At 54.5% G+C, this 15,321-nt stretch overlaps 4 protein-coding genes across 4 annotated transcripts; 2 read left to right on the plus strand and 2 right to left on the minus strand.

The window, feature by feature from the left end:
* The first annotated feature begins 376 nt into the window (after window positions 1-376).
* Window positions 377-1,218, plus strand: B0I36DRAFT_437064 (uncharacterized protein). The gene is made up of 3 exons (XM_046162882.1): window positions 377-476; window positions 645-754; window positions 837-1,218. The coding sequence occupies exons 1-3, from the start codon at window positions 434-436 to the stop codon at window positions 1,062-1,064; spliced, it is 381 nt and encodes a 126-aa protein (XP_046003912.1). The 5' UTR covers window positions 377-433; the 3' UTR covers window positions 1,065-1,218.
* Window positions 1,219-2,421: 1,203 nt separating this feature from the next.
* Window positions 2,422-5,312, plus strand: B0I36DRAFT_389974 (Six-hairpin glycosidase-like protein). Its single transcript, XM_046161374.1, has 2 exons — window positions 2,422-2,793; window positions 2,870-5,312. Exons 1-2 carry the CDS (start codon window positions 2,488-2,490, stop codon window positions 5,033-5,035), a joined length of 2,472 nt encoding a protein of 823 aa, XP_046003913.1. The 5' UTR covers window positions 2,422-2,487; the 3' UTR covers window positions 5,036-5,312.
* Window positions 5,313-8,565: 3,253 nt separating this feature from the next.
* Window positions 8,566-10,436, minus strand: B0I36DRAFT_257968 (putative cytochrome P450; the record flags this gene model as incomplete). Its single annotated transcript, XM_046151050.1, has 2 exons — window positions 8,566-9,858; window positions 9,936-10,436. The coding sequence occupies 2 exons, from the start codon at window positions 10,434-10,436 to the stop codon at window positions 8,566-8,568; spliced, it is 1,794 nt and encodes a 597-aa protein (XP_046003914.1).
* Window positions 10,437-13,354: 2,918 nt separating this feature from the next.
* Window positions 13,355-15,049, minus strand: B0I36DRAFT_60776 (uncharacterized protein). Its single transcript, XM_046163087.1, has 2 exons — window positions 14,810-15,049; window positions 13,355-14,742 (listed from the first exon to the last, which is right to left on the minus strand). The coding sequence occupies exons 1-2, from the start codon at window positions 14,875-14,877 to the stop codon at window positions 13,641-13,643; spliced, it is 1,170 nt and encodes a 389-aa protein (XP_046003915.1). The 5' UTR covers window positions 14,878-15,049; the 3' UTR covers window positions 13,355-13,640.
* Between the last annotated feature and the right edge of the window lie 272 nt (window positions 15,050-15,321).

Genomic DNA, 15,321 nt, shown 5'->3' on the forward strand with positions numbered 1-15,321 from the left:
CCGTGGAGCGAAGCTGTCCTAGTGTAATGAGGATGAGACTGGAGTCGGCTGCTTCCGGAGATCATGGGTCAGATCAAGTGGAAGTGGCTGTCACCGGGGACAGTCAAGGTCTTATGCATGTTGCTCGGACACGATTGAAAGAAGTTGCTGTGGTAATTACTGGCCCTTGTGATACACCCGCGTCACTACCTGACACACCATCTGGTACATTCTTTCGGGAGTAACAGTGTCCGAACTACGAGGGAACAGAGACAATGGCACAGTACGACAAACCTTCCCCCACGTCAACGTGGAGAAGAGGTGAAACTAATATTAGCCACAAGGGATGGAGAAGTCTTAGTTGCAGCAGCTCAGGAGCGGGATGCGCCGTTGCTTGCTTCCTTCGCTATGCTGATGACACAAATCAAGTTGTATCAGCTTGCGATTGGCCGATATGGCGGTGGCTTTCACGCTTCTTGCGCTCGAGTCACAAGAGTGTAAGGTTTCTGGGAGCTGAGGCAAGAGTCTCGTACGGTGTTCAGCCTCTTGCATACGGTCTCAGCGACTTTTCGCGTGCAGACCAATCGGATAGAGTCTAGAAGTGCTTTTGAGACACGTTGAGCAAGTTTCTGGTGGGACTGCCGCATGGATAAGCGTCCAGATAGTGTGCAAAGCATGTCACGTACTGGGCAGAAAGCCAGTCGTTGCCATCCGCGAAGAGTACGCTTCAAATTCAGAGGTGGCCATTGCCAGTAGTACATCTGCCGTTAAGAAGGTCAGTCGAAGGCGAAGTGGTTGAGCCCTCCAAGCCCCTCCCGGAGAGTGGTGGACTTTTGTTCGTAAATGCTTTTGACCAGATCAGCACGATCGTGACTTGCCTGGTTGTTGATGCCTATCAAGCCCTCGGTCGTCAGCCGGCAACTACACATTGCCACACGGGTCTTCACGGCCATGCAGGAACCGACCCTCTCGTACGCAGCGATCGTGTCCCAGTTTTCGTCTCCATCTGGGTACGAAATCCTCACGACGCACTTCGCGGGGGCTACGGGAGCTGGCAAAAGTGTTTCGTCACAGCAGAAGTATGAGCAGAATATACTCCAGACGATCGCGGAGTTGCAGATCGGTGAAGTACTTGTGTTTTGTCCTATTGTGCAGGTTTGTGAGATTGAGGATGTTGCTCGAATGCAGGCCCTTGGCTCACAGTACATGCGTTAACAGCGGCTGGACAAGGGAAGGAAGTACGGGATTAATTGACAGTCATACCACGCGCTTGAAATCAGAAGCGGGGCTGACGCTCCAATCCAGTGTCCTCTTTTGCAGACATCACACTACTGCCTCGGCCTGTATCGGTGTGCCTAAATGCGAACCAGTTTATGGAGGATAAGGCGTCAGAATCGCAAGGCAGCTACGCCACTGCATATCCTGGCAGCTACCACTCCTGCCATTCTAGCGCACAAAACGGTTATCCGAGGTGGCTTACCAGAACATTTGCATGTGTCCACTGTGCGCCCGCCCCATGGCCGAGACTGGACGGCCTGTGCGCATAGAGAACTCCGCTCAACGAAAGCCGATTACGGATTTCGGGTCGGATTGCATTTTGTTCAGGGAAAGCTTCAAATGATTTTGGGGATTTTTCTTCGAAGGATTCCTCCCGAGATATCACCCTGTTTATGCAGGATGGGGTAAAGTCGATCTGCAGCTCGAACTGGCTTTCGTGACTGCGCCACCTACAGGCAGCTCACATAGCATCGCCAAGACAAGGGGGACCGTGCACAGAGAGGGTTGCGTCCGCGAAGGTGGGTGGATAACCGATTTCGAATGCGACTGTATGGGGCAAACGTAGTCTTCTGGGAATGCAAGACCATTATTGTGTCGAATGCATCAAGGCCCAGGACAGATCTGTGACAGGTCTTGAAGTGTTCGACAGCGCTGCAGTCCAAAGGGTCGACATAGGGATGACGACAAGGGAAATGGGAAACGCAGCAGAGACAAGTGCCAAAGAACGGGGCAGCCCCAGGCAGCAGCAATAAAAGCATCTCGTTGCAGATAGTTCTGGGTTTGTAGCATTGATTTGTCGTAGCGCTAGCTGCGTAGCACTGCCCTCTGGTGGAGCAGCTGAAGATTGAGTTGCCGTCAGCGTTCGCATCCGATCTGCAGGTACGCTTAGGCTGCCGCGATAGATGGACGGACGAGTCAGTGCGGACGGCGGTGTCCCCGCTTCGGGCCTGTTGATGTCGGTAGTTGCGGCGACTTTGTGGACACTCGTTTAGTTACGCTGCTTCTCGTTTAGGTCCGAAGGCTCGGTGAAGCCCCCCATCTTGTCTAATGGCCGGTACAACTCGTCCCTTCAAGGCTCAACGCTTTGATGCCATCATTGCCGTGTATATGAGTGAGCGTGGGCCCCCGAAGCCTGTTCTTGATTGATCGCCTCAAGTCATCACCCCTCGTTGCAAACCCCTTCCCGCAAGCTCTCACAATTCCTGTTATTGGACTGTCTGGTTTTTCCCTATGCCTCCTGCGCCTTACCACGGCCTTGGCCGCTTGGGCCTCATCGTGCTCGTTTCCAGCGCAACTATTTGTGCGCCGCTGGCGCATGCGTCAACCCAAGACACGTCCAGCAACAACAATCTGATCAAGGCACAAGACGGGCCAGTAGTACTGACTGCAACGCAAGATGCTCCTGGCATCCTGGTTCTCGACTATGGCGTTGAGACGGAAGGCATCCCGTCCTTTGACGTTGTCGCCACCGCCGGCGACACGTCTGTGCTCGAGATTACCTACTCGGAGACAGTGGCCGCACTTGGTCGTTACATGGTGAGACTTCGCGGGACCTCTAATCCTCGACTTCACCACAAAGGCCCCTGTACTGACCCGTCTCTTGGCTGAACAGGGTGATGGTCCGCTTCCGCTCGCAGCTGCCATGGACACCTACCGCATCAACGCCTACAACATTTCAGCCCCTGGACAGGTCCGAAACCGCCTCATCCAGGGAGGCTTCCGCTACCAGAAGCTCAATCTCTCCTCCGTCGGCGAAATCACCCTGCACAACGTTGGCGTTGTTCCGACCGTGCACAAGACACCTCTCACCGAACTGCCCGGTTCTTTCGCCAGCTCGGATAGCTCGCTCAACGAAATCTGGACTGCTGGTGCTAGAACACTCCAGCTCAGCGAGATTCCCAAGAATTCTGTGCCCGAGTTCTGGCAGGTCTCGAGCGAGGGTGTCCTGATCGACAGCCAGGCCCCTCAAGCTGCGGTGGGCCTCGTCGCAGGCTCTTCAACTGTGTATGGTCTCGAGTTCAAGGTCAAGCCTCTTGTCAAAGGTTTCGGGTTCTTAGTGCTCTCTGATACGCTGAACAGCGGCATCTACATCTCGGTGGACATCTCTGCGGGTACTATTGCCGCGTATGTCGGAGGCACAGCCCAGGACACCCTGCTTTCGAAGCAGGTGCTTTCCTCAGATACGATCAGAGGTCTAGACGCCTGGCACCAGGTCAACGTTGAAGTGGCTATCACCGAGATCAAAGTAGTGATGGACGGTATCATGGTGCTCGAACTCTCCCAGACCAGCAAGTTTTACGGCTCATACGGGCTCGGCGCTTCATTCGGCCACCGCGCCGTCTTCAAGGACCTGAAAGCGACTGACGCTGCTGGTGCCACGACATATGAGCACTCACTGACTGACAAGAGCTGCTTCGACGACTTCCTCGTCGGCACGAACCCTCTCGACACGTCGGTAGACGCGACCCGCCGCGACCGCATCGCGTACACCGGCGACCTCGACATCGCCGGTGCCGCAGCCCTCGCAAGCACGCACGGCCTCAACTTTATCCTCGGGACACTGGAGCTCTTCGCGCCCCTTCAGGCCACGCCTGGATTCTTCGTCCCCACGGTCAAGATCCAGCAGGGGCCCTCGGCACCAATGGACTTCAACACGACCGGCCTAATCGGCTACTCATGGAATCTTCTGACCGCGGTCGCCCTGACCTATACCCATACGGGCGACATCGCCTTTGCCAGGACCTGGGCACCCAAGGTGCAGGCCATGCTCGACTGGTCTCACTCCCAGGTACTCCCAGAGAGCGGCTTGTTCAACCTGTCCGAGCCCTCGTTCGGCGGCGACTGGAACTACTACGACCCCGTGCAGTCAGGCGTTGTGACCAAGTTCAACGTCGTCTACGCGTACGCCCTGCAGGAGACCACGAGACTCCTCGCCGACAGCGGCATTGACGCCTCCATCTACCAGGACCGCTTGGCCGCGCTCCGCACGGCTATCGACGCGCAGCTCTGGAGCGACGAGCTCGGCGCGTACGTCATCTCCGAGTCCAACCGCGCCGGCTTCGCCCAGGACGCCAACGCCCTCGCCATCCTCGCCGGAGTTAACCAGGACCCGGCGCACTCATCCGACGTGATCCTGGCCACGCTCTCAGACCAGCTGTCCACCCCGCGCGGGCCCTTGGCCTTCTCCCCCACCGTTACAGCAGCCGGCTTCCGGCGATACATCAGCCCGTACGCATCGGGCTACCACCTCCGCGCCGCCCTCGCCACGGGCAACGTCCCTGCGGCAAGGGAGCTGCTCGACACGCTGTGGTCCCCCATGATCGACGTGAAGAATGCCAACTACACGGGCTGCCTCTGGGAGACGCTCAACGATGCCGGCGAGCCCGCGTTCGGTCACGCGACGAGCCTCGCGCACGGCTGGGCCGCGGGCCCGACCGCCGAGCTCAGCCGCTTCGTGCTCGGCGCACGGGCTACGGCGCCGGGTTGGGCCACGTGGGCCGTGTCGCCACTGACGCTTGGCGAGCGGTGGGCGAGCGGTAAGGTCCCGACGCCCGGTGGCGGCGCGGTGGCGGTTGAGTGGAAGTTCTGCGACGACGGCGGGCTGCTGAGCATGACGGTGCAGGCACCCGCGGGGACTAAGGGCGTGGTGACACTGCCGGCGCCGCTTCTGGTGAGTGCCGAGGAGACGGTAATCTGGGTTGAGGGTGTGATTTTTGGTGGTACTTCTTTCGACGTCGAGGGCGGGGCTGCGGTGCATATCGTCCAGTTGCGCAAGTAGTCCAGGAGCAATAACGGCATGGTTGGACGCACTGAGCAAATCGGTCACGGGAGCTTTCGGTCAAAACCAAGAAACTGAGAAGAACTACCGGGCCACATGAATCTGTCTATCTGACCAACATAGATCACAACATGGAAGTTCCCCAACTCACAAACCCACTTGGGCACAGAACTTCACATCACAACACACACCAATGGCCCATTCTGACCCGTGTAATACTCTCACATAGATAGATAGATTAGATAGATATAGTTGACTAAATTTCCTGTGATTTGACCAATGTGTACCGTTGTTAGACCAAGAAAGTCGACCAGTTGAGCAAAGTTATTTCAAAGTAGTTACGTTGAGCTCCACACCGCATTCGTGAATTGGCACTCGATTGAATTTTTACGAGGCTAAATATGATGCCTTGGTACCGAAGAGTAGCTGCTGTCCTGCGTCTGTTCGGATCGAGATACAATAGCGTTTCCCCTCGTCCTTCGCGCAGTGCATGGCCGGTTATAGTATCCGGCTGACTCTGGCGAGGGAGCTCCAGCCGCTTCGCTAAGTCCACGCACCCGAATTCTGACACCCCCCAATTCTGACACCCACCACCACCAAAATCTGCCCACTTTCAACACCTCTTTATGCAACCATTCCGACGCGACAGGACGCGCTAAACACGCCTAATTTGACTGTTTTTTTTTTTACTATTCCTACGCGCCTTAACGTACACAATGCGTAACTGCACCGAAAACGACCTACAGCGCGCGCTTGCTGATGTCGAAGCTGGGATGACCCAAGCGCAGGCTTCGCGTCTCTGGGGGGTCCCAAGAGCCACTATTATCAACCGACGTCAAGGTGCAGAGAATGCCGTTTCTGCTGCTTCAAGCCATCAGAGGCTATCTCCAATACAACAGAAACACCTGGCTCAATGGATCCTGGCGCAGGATTCCTTAGGGCTAGCGCCAACGCATGCCCAAGTCGCCGACTTCGTTACCCGCATTCTACGTATCGCAGGCGACCACGAGCCTCTCGGTAAGCGCTGGATTACAGGCTTCAAAAACGAAACCCCGAAGTCTCGACACTCCTCGGCCGCCGGCTCGATATAACAAGGGCGAATGGAGCCAATCCGGAGGCTATTAACAGCTTCTTCGACCACCTCGATAACCGCCTCCTCGCCTCTATCCCCGCACAACACCGCTATAATATGGACGAGACAGGCATGATGGAAGGTTACGGGCCTAATGGGCTTGTACTAGGCTGCTCAAAGAAGCGTGCTACGTACGTTAAAGGCGACCCTTCATGATGCTGGACTACAATAATAGAGTGCGTCTCTGCCGACGGGCGCGCTCTTGAACCAGCAATTATCTTCAAGGGCAAATCAGTACAAACACAATGGTTTCCTAACAACGCAGCAGAAATAGCCCTTATCGAGAAATGGACTTTCGCAGCGCAAGAGAGTGGCTGGACCTCCCACGAGCTAGCTCTGCGGTGGCTTAAGAAGATCTTCATCCCGTCAACGAAGCCGCATACAATTGATCAGCGTCGTCTACTTATAGTCGACGGCCACGGCAGCCACGTTACCGACGACTTCATGTACGAGTGTTATCGAAATCACATTTATTTGATGTACTTACCGCCTCACACCTCGCACGTTTTGCAGCCTCTCGACATGTCAATCTTCTCGCCGCTTAAAATAGCTTATCGTAAGCTTGCTCGCCAATTGCTAGTACAAAACGATAGCCTGCCTATTGGCGCTTCCTCGTCTGTTATGCAAGAGCACGCCCAGAAGGGTTCAGACATCATAATATTACGACGTCGTGGAGGGTAACTGGGCTGTGGCCCGTTGCCCGCCGCCGGCCTTTAGCGAGCTCGATGATCGTTGCCAACACTACCCCCAAGTCGTACGAGCGCCCAATCCATTTCGACGACGTCTTCAAGCGCGATAATACAATAAGAAATATAGTACTCAAGACACCTGGGAGGTCGGGCGATGTGCGGGATGCCTTCATAGTTGTAGGCTGTAACATTACCCGCAACCCTACTAATAGGCTGTTATTTAGGAAGATTGGGAAGGGCCTAGATGACCAGAATAGAGTCATTGCAGAGAAGGATCGTCAAATCACTCAATTGGAGGCTAAAGTACAATCATTGAAGCCTAAAAAACTAGTTGCTGTCAAGCCTCAAAATCCTAATGACCGCTTCGTCGACATCAGCCGTATTAACCGCTCACAGAGGATTCTACAAGAGCGATTAAAGCACGATGAAGAGGCACCCCCATATAGCTATAAAGAGTGCCTTCTAGAGTGGCAGCTCGACGCAGAAGGAGCAATTGAACAGCCGTGGATAGCTTCAAAAACACGTCGAATTCGGGCAGATTTTGGTGGTGGTGGGTGTCAGAATTCCGGTGCGTGGACTTATTCTCTCTCTCTTTGTTGGACTTCTCACGCCGTGGTGCGCTGCGGCAAGCGGGCAATACAGGATATAAATAAATTCATTCGTATTAAATCAGTTGGTTTCTGGCCGCGTGCAGTTTGGGGGCGAGCACATTTCTCTTCCCTTTTCCTTATTTTCTTGTTTTCCCCTCTTTGCTTCCTTTGTTTACCTGCCTACAATGTTCAGAGCTCACAAATTTCACGTCCTCATTAATCGATGGAATACAAGAACGGAACCTCTCAATCACGATTTTGCGACTCCATCAGCTGCCCAGAACAGAGCAATCACAAAAATCGACTTCATGAACACACAAAAATTCGAATGAGAGCATCGTTGTCGTGTGGAACGTCCCACAACAGGATGCTCTCGACCGCCCCCCTCAAAAGTGAATCGAAAGACCACCAACAACATAGGACACAGCAGAGCTCCAAGTTCTCCAGCTAGCCGGTCAGCACGTATCGTGGGAAAAAACATCTACCTCATTGAAAACACTGGTTTCAAACGCAAGAAGAGAAACGAAGGATATATTCCATGCTTCGGGCCTCCCTGAGCAAGAATATAATGACCGACAGTGTCACGGGAATATGCTTTGGGGCCATGCGATCGACGTGATACGGACACACGTTGCTGACGTCCTTGGATATGAAAAGGCAATAACAGATGACGCCAGCGGGTCTCCCTTGAGCATCACCCCTTCTACCGTTTGGTGCTTTTTTAACCCACCTCCATCATCCCCTCGTGAAGTATTAGTCCAGTATGTAACATAGTCATAGAGTGGCAACGGATCGTAAGAGCAGGAATCACACCTGCCTGGGCAAGGGTCATTCAGTGACGCATGTGAACCAGGGCAGACAGTCAATGATACCTAGTGGGCAAATCTGAGGTAGTGTTATGGTCATATATCGAGTTGAAATTAACAAAATGCCGTGTCTTCCCCTAAAAGATAAGATAATATCTTCAAACAAGAAGCCACGATAACAAGTAGGGATTGCAGCAGCCTAACAGAAAAGAAATATGGTGAAACACCGCGTTGACCTGACGTATTAATCCACCTCAATATCCCTCTCACATAAAAAACAAAAAAGGATAAAACCTCTCGCCCTGTAACCTCTTCACACGTCCCACGCGCTCGACAGGTGGACAAGGGAGTTCTTTGGCTTGATGAACAGGTCCTCGACGTACTCCCAGTCCTCGAGGTTGCTCGGCAGTCGGTTGAAGACAAAGTTCCACACGAGCACCGTCGCGACGAGTTTGAGCTCGAGGTAGGCGAGCCTCTTGCCCCAGCAGACGCGGTTGCCGGTGCTGAACGAGAGGAAGGGCCCGGCTTTGGGGTCAAAGGTGAGCTCGCCGCCGCCGCCCTCAGATTTCTTAAGCCAGCGCTCGGGGATGTACTCGCCGGGCGGGAACGCGCTCTTACTCCAGTCATCGACCCCCATCGTGCCCGCATGCTTGCGCGAAGACTCGCTGCGCAGCGCCTCGCCAACCTTCTCGGGGAGGTACCCTGGCGCAGTGTACGTGGGACCTTTGAGTCCGAGCAAGACCGTGGTGTATCTAGGGATGGTGTAGCCTAGGACCTTGAATTCTCTCTTTGTCTGCCTCATGACAACCGGCGTAGGCGCGTCAAGGCGGAGGACCTCTTCGATTACGGCGTCAAGGTATGGGATGTGGGCCTTCACGAGCTCGCTAAGCGGCGGTTGTTCCCTTCTGGTATAGGCGTCCGGAAAAGTTTCGCGGAGCGTCTCTCGAAGCTTAGTCTGTACGTCTTGGGCCGCCCCGATACGCTTGACAAAGTAGGACAGCGTAGCGTGGGTCGAATCCTGGCCGCCAAGCAGGTAACCGAAGGCAATCTGGATTGTAGTGTCCGAGTAGAAATCTGGCTCGCGGCCCTCCTTCTCTGCGGCAGCTGCTTCGCGCATGACAATGAAATCTATAGCCGAAGCAGGCTTAAAGCTATCCCCGTCCTCGTGTAGCCTCTTCACAGCGTTGCGAATGTATTGTCTCAGAATCGTATCGCGATCATAGAATGCCTTCTGCATCTTAGCCTTCCGGTTGTTGAACATGTGAAAGAGCTTGATCGACGGAGCTGAGAGAGACCCGCTGACTGCTACGCCTATCGCTTCTAGTGCTTTGAACATGTCCGTGAGCTCATCGGCCGGGAACTGGGCCACCTCGGTCTTGCTTGATGGCACTGTGGCTGGATTCTGTATTGCCCCGAGTTTTTGGATGTATGATCTGAGCTGAGTATCTTTGTCGTCGAGGTTGGCTGCGGCTGCCATGATGATATCGAATGTCAGGTAACCCAGGTCCATACCGGCGTCGAAAGCGTGGTTATTAGCTGCAGCCGACTTGAGCTGCCAAAGCTCTACGATATTCAGGACCTTCTGGTAGGAAGCTGGAGCATTGACCTAGACGTCCACGAGAGTCAGCTTTCGTTATATCACCGGGGACGGCCAGAGTAGTCTCCGTAGTGCAAGATACATACCTCATGGAGGAAGGATGAGGTCATCAGGTCCTTGCCCAGTGCCTTGGCCGACTTGAACCGTGGATCCTCATCGTCCATACCGATGAAATGCGCGGGCATGACGCCGTGCCAGGAATCTGCATTTTTCTGGCCTTTTGCTAGGTCCTTGCCATGCCTCATCATCATGTCTTGTACTTCTCGGAAGTCTCCGATGACCACTGCAGCTTTCTCTGTCGGCCCCATGAAAAACTGGGCGACTGGAGCGGCGTGCTTCGTTAATAATTCGACCAAGTACGTTCGACCACCCTCGCCGCGTTCTAGTTTTGCCTTGATGTGCGGGATATCTCCCATGATGCGCTTTGCGGATTGCTCATTGTATGGAATACCAGGCAGGGGCGTCGGAAGTGTCTTGCGGTATAGCACGTACAGGGAAAGAGCCACGCCGCTAGCAGCGAGGAGGCTCTTTGCCTGCACAGTGTCTACACCGGCCAATAGGTCGGCTGGGTTGTAGTCATTCGCCATGTTGTCTTGTGCGTGGGGGATCTGGGCGGGCCTTTGTCGTTTTCGAAGTTCACGGAGCTGGATCGACTAATAGCGTCTTGAGGGATATGTCGAGAGTGGTTGTGGTGTGGGCTTGGGGGATCCTGTTTATAACAACGATACCGCGGAAGAGTAGAGGTACTACTTGTTACAGGTCGTCTCACGCATAGCCGTTGTAGGCCGTTCGGATTGTTCGGCGACGGGGGCCGCGCGCGCCGAGAGACGCGGGCTTGGTACCCTGAGGTCTTGGTCAGCATGCTTGCTTACGGCATCAGGCTGCACCTTTGGATGCCAGTCATGTTGAGGAGCAGCTCACTGCCGGCGAGCTGGCACGGAGCTGCTGCGCACGAGCTTGGTCGCTATGTGGCGTCAGGTCTATTGCCACGGGTGGACTGCCTTCCGGTGGCCGATCGTGGTGGGCCGGCAAGGGTGCAGGGAAGGGGACACGGGCATTTCAAGGTCGGTGTTGTTGTGTGAAGTAAACAATGCAGACACAGCCGTCGACTGACACACAATCGGGCAGACTGATACATGGAGGAGTCTGTGCAAACATAGAAAATGTGGGCCCAACCGGCCACCGGGCAGACATAGACGCCGTCTCGGACCAAAGACCTTCCATGCAACCGCAACCTAGCTGCTTCATGTGTCTCGCTGATAAATCCTACGTCATTGGCGGCACACCTGCTTCGTCGTCCTGCGTACACGCTGGGACCAGAGCTTGAACAGGCCCTACGAGAAGCGAACGCATCCTAGTCGGACGGACGAGCAAACTCATGGAACTATACTAAGGTTTCAAGGAACTAATAACGTAAATGCATAGCGAGTGGGCCAGCATAGCGAGTGGGCCACCCCAACCACATCTCGAGAATCAAAACCTCGTCAGCAAAACCAAAACGTCTTGAATTGATATAAACTAATCGCTATCTTCGAGTTCAGACCCTAGAGTAACTATTTGGCAAGTTCTCGCATTATGGCCAGTCATCCCGCAGGTACCACAGCGGCGCTGCGTTGGCGTAGTGCCGCCTGCATGACCTCGATTTTCTTGCGTTTCCTGTGTTATTTGAGTGTTCACCTCTCTCTGGGCTATAAGGTCCTGTCCCTCGCCTAGAGTCATGCTCTGGCCTTTCCGGAGACGTGTTTTCTTAGCTCTCCGGCGCTTACTAAGTACTGCATTCTCGTCTTCAAGCATCTTCATCCTTGCCTCCATTAGGGCGAACCGGTGCATGATCCCCTTTGCTCCCTTCGTGAACTGCTCAACTGCTTCAATAATTGACGTTGGAGAGCTTCCCTGCTGACGAGAGATCCGACGTTTGATGAAATTAGACTGTGAACGGGCTTCCATAGCGGTGGTGGGCGTTCGGGAAGTCCATGGCTCCGGTGACGTCCGAGGCGTCCTCGAGGGTGTTGGCGTCTTGAACTTCACATCGAGCTTGGATAAAACGGCTTCAGGGTCATAGGGTACAAGTCCCGCCCCTCTGAAGCCTCCCTGGATGTTTTTTTCCGTCATTGTCTGCTGGAATGCCGCTAAAAACGAGGGGAGGAAGTCCTCCTTGCTGATATGCGTTGTACCCGCCTTCATCTTAAGCTCAATTTGCCGACCGTATGCTTTCTTCAGCGGACCAAAACAGCCAACATCGAGAGGCTGGAGTATATGAGACGAGTGAGGAGGCATACAGAGCGTAATAATGTTGTTGTCCTTACAGTAGAGCTCGAATTCGACCGAGTGGTGACTTTCGTGGCCGTCGAGGACGAGGAGGCGATAATCGCCTTTTGTTCGCGACTTTGTGTGCTGATCGAAATGTCGAATCCAATCTAGACCAATTTCGTTTGTAGTCCAGCCGTTTGCGGATGTTACGATTCTCCAGTCGCGAGGAATCGCGTTATCTTGGTACCAGGTCGAGAGGTGATATTTGCCGGCAAATACTACGAACGGCGGGACGTAGAATCCAGTCGCGCTAACGCCCTGGATTACCGTAACCCATTCCCGATTACCTGGTTGCTTCATCTTAACGTTCGACCGTATTTGCGCGTTTGTAACGACCATCCCGGTCGCGATAACGCCCATCTGAAAGCCTGTCTCGTCGAAGTTGTAGATATCGGAGTCCGCTACGCCGTTTTTCGCGACTACGTTCCGCACAAGCCGAAACCACGCGTTTATCGCGTCGGGATCCTCGCATTGGGCTCTCTTGTAGTCGTACTTGCGAAAGAAACGCGTCTGGAGCTGTGGTTGTCGCTTAACGAAGTTTGACGCCCATCGTGGACCGACGCGTGGCGCAGCCCGCTTATCGAGCAGTCGATTCGCCATTTCTCCAAGCTCACTTAGCCGAGGAGGATATGCTCGCGCATCCAAGTCGAGAATATAGTCGACAATTGTCTGCTCCTCTAGCTCTGTTAATTTCATCGAATTTGGTAGGCTATCGCGTCGAGAAGGTGTCCCCTTATAGCGGCGGGTAAGCGTTGTTCGAGAGACGTTGTAGATTGCAGCTGCGCGGCGTATAGAAAGGGAAGGATCACGGTCCATAGCTTGAAGTGCGAGATTCAATTGGTTATCTTTAGAAGGGGTCTCCATGGCTGGTTGTTGAGTAAGATGTGTTAGAAGATGGAATTCTAGTGAAGTGATGGAGGTGGCCCACTCGCTATGCTGGCCCACTCGCTATGCATTTACGTTAGTGCATAGGATAGAACTATTAGAGCACGTAGTAGAATGTCACGATCCGACTTCCGGGGTCAACCGTATGTCGGGCTTCGGGGGCTGTCCTGCTAAGATAGGTAAAGCTTAGACAATACTACTCGTCGCATGTCGTTGTTCTCTTGGGGGTTATGTCTCTTGGAAGAGATACTACTCTCAATCAATTGAGTGACTGGTTTAAGTGAATAGTAAGAATGATACTTAGCTTAATCGCTGAAGTCTAAAGGTAAGAACTAACTATCTAGGAAATCCTCCTGTCTATATATTCCTTTGTCCTTCATCGTGCCGACATCCAGTTGTCGCTTGTCCGACAACTTCTTGTCGCATGGCCGACTGCCAAGCGTCGGGCCCCAAGGCTGGATTGCTTATGTAATTTTCCTGTGACCCTTCGCAGCTCTGCCCTTGTCCATGGCCCGGTGCTGCGGCCTTGTTTGTCCTGCCCGCCAGCCCAAACAATCCCCTTTTGGTCCTACGTCGTCACACTTCACCTTCCATCCCTACACCGCGGCAACGGCGCGCGAGAGCGTCGTCATCGGCTCGACCCAGGCCATGGTGCCGCCCTTACGGTCCTCACCCTCAATGAAGCTGAACACAGGCGTGTTGATCGCTGACGCTGTCAACAGCTTGCTGGCCACGTACCTCTGCATCATTTTGTTCGAAACGACGTACCGGTCGAGCAGGGACGTCGGCCAGTTGGCCCACGACGCGGCATTGGTCGCCTGCCCCGAGGCCGCGCCGGCCGCGACCACGGCGGCGTGCCTCTTGCTCTGGTATCGCTCTAGCGCGGCGCCGACGTCTTTCTTGCTAGGCTGCCTGGCTGTGGCCTCTGCGGATACGGATGAGGGGAGGATAGTATAGAGCTCGTTGACGAAGGCCACGATGTCGACGATACCGTTGTTACACCCGGCCCCGGTGCTGGGGGTGAACTTGTGCGCCGCGTCGCCCGTAAGCACGACGCGCCCGTCAAAGCTCCAGTTATCGACCACACCTTCCTCGAGGCTGACCATGCCGGACTCGGTGCTCGCGGCATAGGCCTCGCCGATGGTGATAGTGCTGCCCTTGGCCACGAGGAGGTGTCCCCACTTAGCGACGCAGGCCTCTTTATCAGCCTGCGTCCACCGTACGCGCTCTTTGGTGGGCTTGTCAAGGCGCTCGTAGACGCCCGTGGCGGTCGTATCGGCGGCGGCAAAGGATTGCGTAGCGGCGCCCGGGCCGTGGGTCTCGCTCGTAGTCCCGGTAGGGATAGAGGGGATGGATGGGAAGCGCACCCACAAGCAGCGGAAGGTGGTCAGGTACGGCTGCTCCTTATTGATTGGGACCGGTACGACCCCTTCGGGGAGAGAGGCGTTGTACTGGAGTGCGAGGTTACGCATTTGTTCCCTGACGGTCGAGTGTGCGCCATCGGCCGCGATTACGAGGCGCGTCTCGAACTTGCTGCCATCCTGGCAGGTGATAATAACACCATCGTCGGTAGCGTTGGAGGCAATGGTGGCGACACGCTTATTCGGCAGTAGGCGGGCCTTGGTAGATTCTGGGAGGGCCTCGTAGAATACTTTGGTCAGGTCGTGCCTGCTAAGGACAGAGGGAGCGGTGCCAAAGCTGGAGGAGACAAGAGCAAGTTAGTAAAAAGACAAGCGGCGTGAGTATTTTTGGGACTGAGACATACAACTCCTTCTCGTGCTTGAAAAAGTCGATATTGCCAATGTCGTTGCCCTCGTGGTCGATACGCTGCATGTCGTCCAGCTGCGATGAGACCGACCCGTGCCCTTGAAGCCCGCCAAGATGTTCTCCTTGTTCATCTTCTTCTTCCGCGCAAGTTGATATGCTTCAAGGAACTCCCGCTTGCCTGGGGACTCGTTCATGGTGTTGTAAGCCACCTCCGTGACCGCCTGACGGTAGCATGATTTCACCGCCGAGAACACACCCACATCGAGTGGCTGAAGGACATGTGAGGTATGGGCCGGTAAGTAAATCAGCCAGATTTTATGGATAAAGCACTTCGCCATGAACTCTGCTGTTGTATGCGACTTGTGGCCGTCCAGAATAAGGCATCGCCAGTGTCCCCGAACAGCTGGAATGGTGTTGGGGATAAAGATCTCCTTCAGCCATTTCAGCGCAATATCATTGCTGGTCCACCCATTTAGTGATGTCTCAAAACACCAGTGCTTCCACTTATCG

Source organism: Microdochium trichocladiopsis (genome assembly GCF_020744255.1).
Source record: "Microdochium trichocladiopsis strain MPI-CAGE-CH-0230 chromosome Unknown B0I36scaffold_19, whole genome shotgun sequence".
NCBI lineage: Eukaryota > Fungi > Ascomycota > Sordariomycetes > Xylariales > Microdochiaceae > Microdochium > Microdochium trichocladiopsis.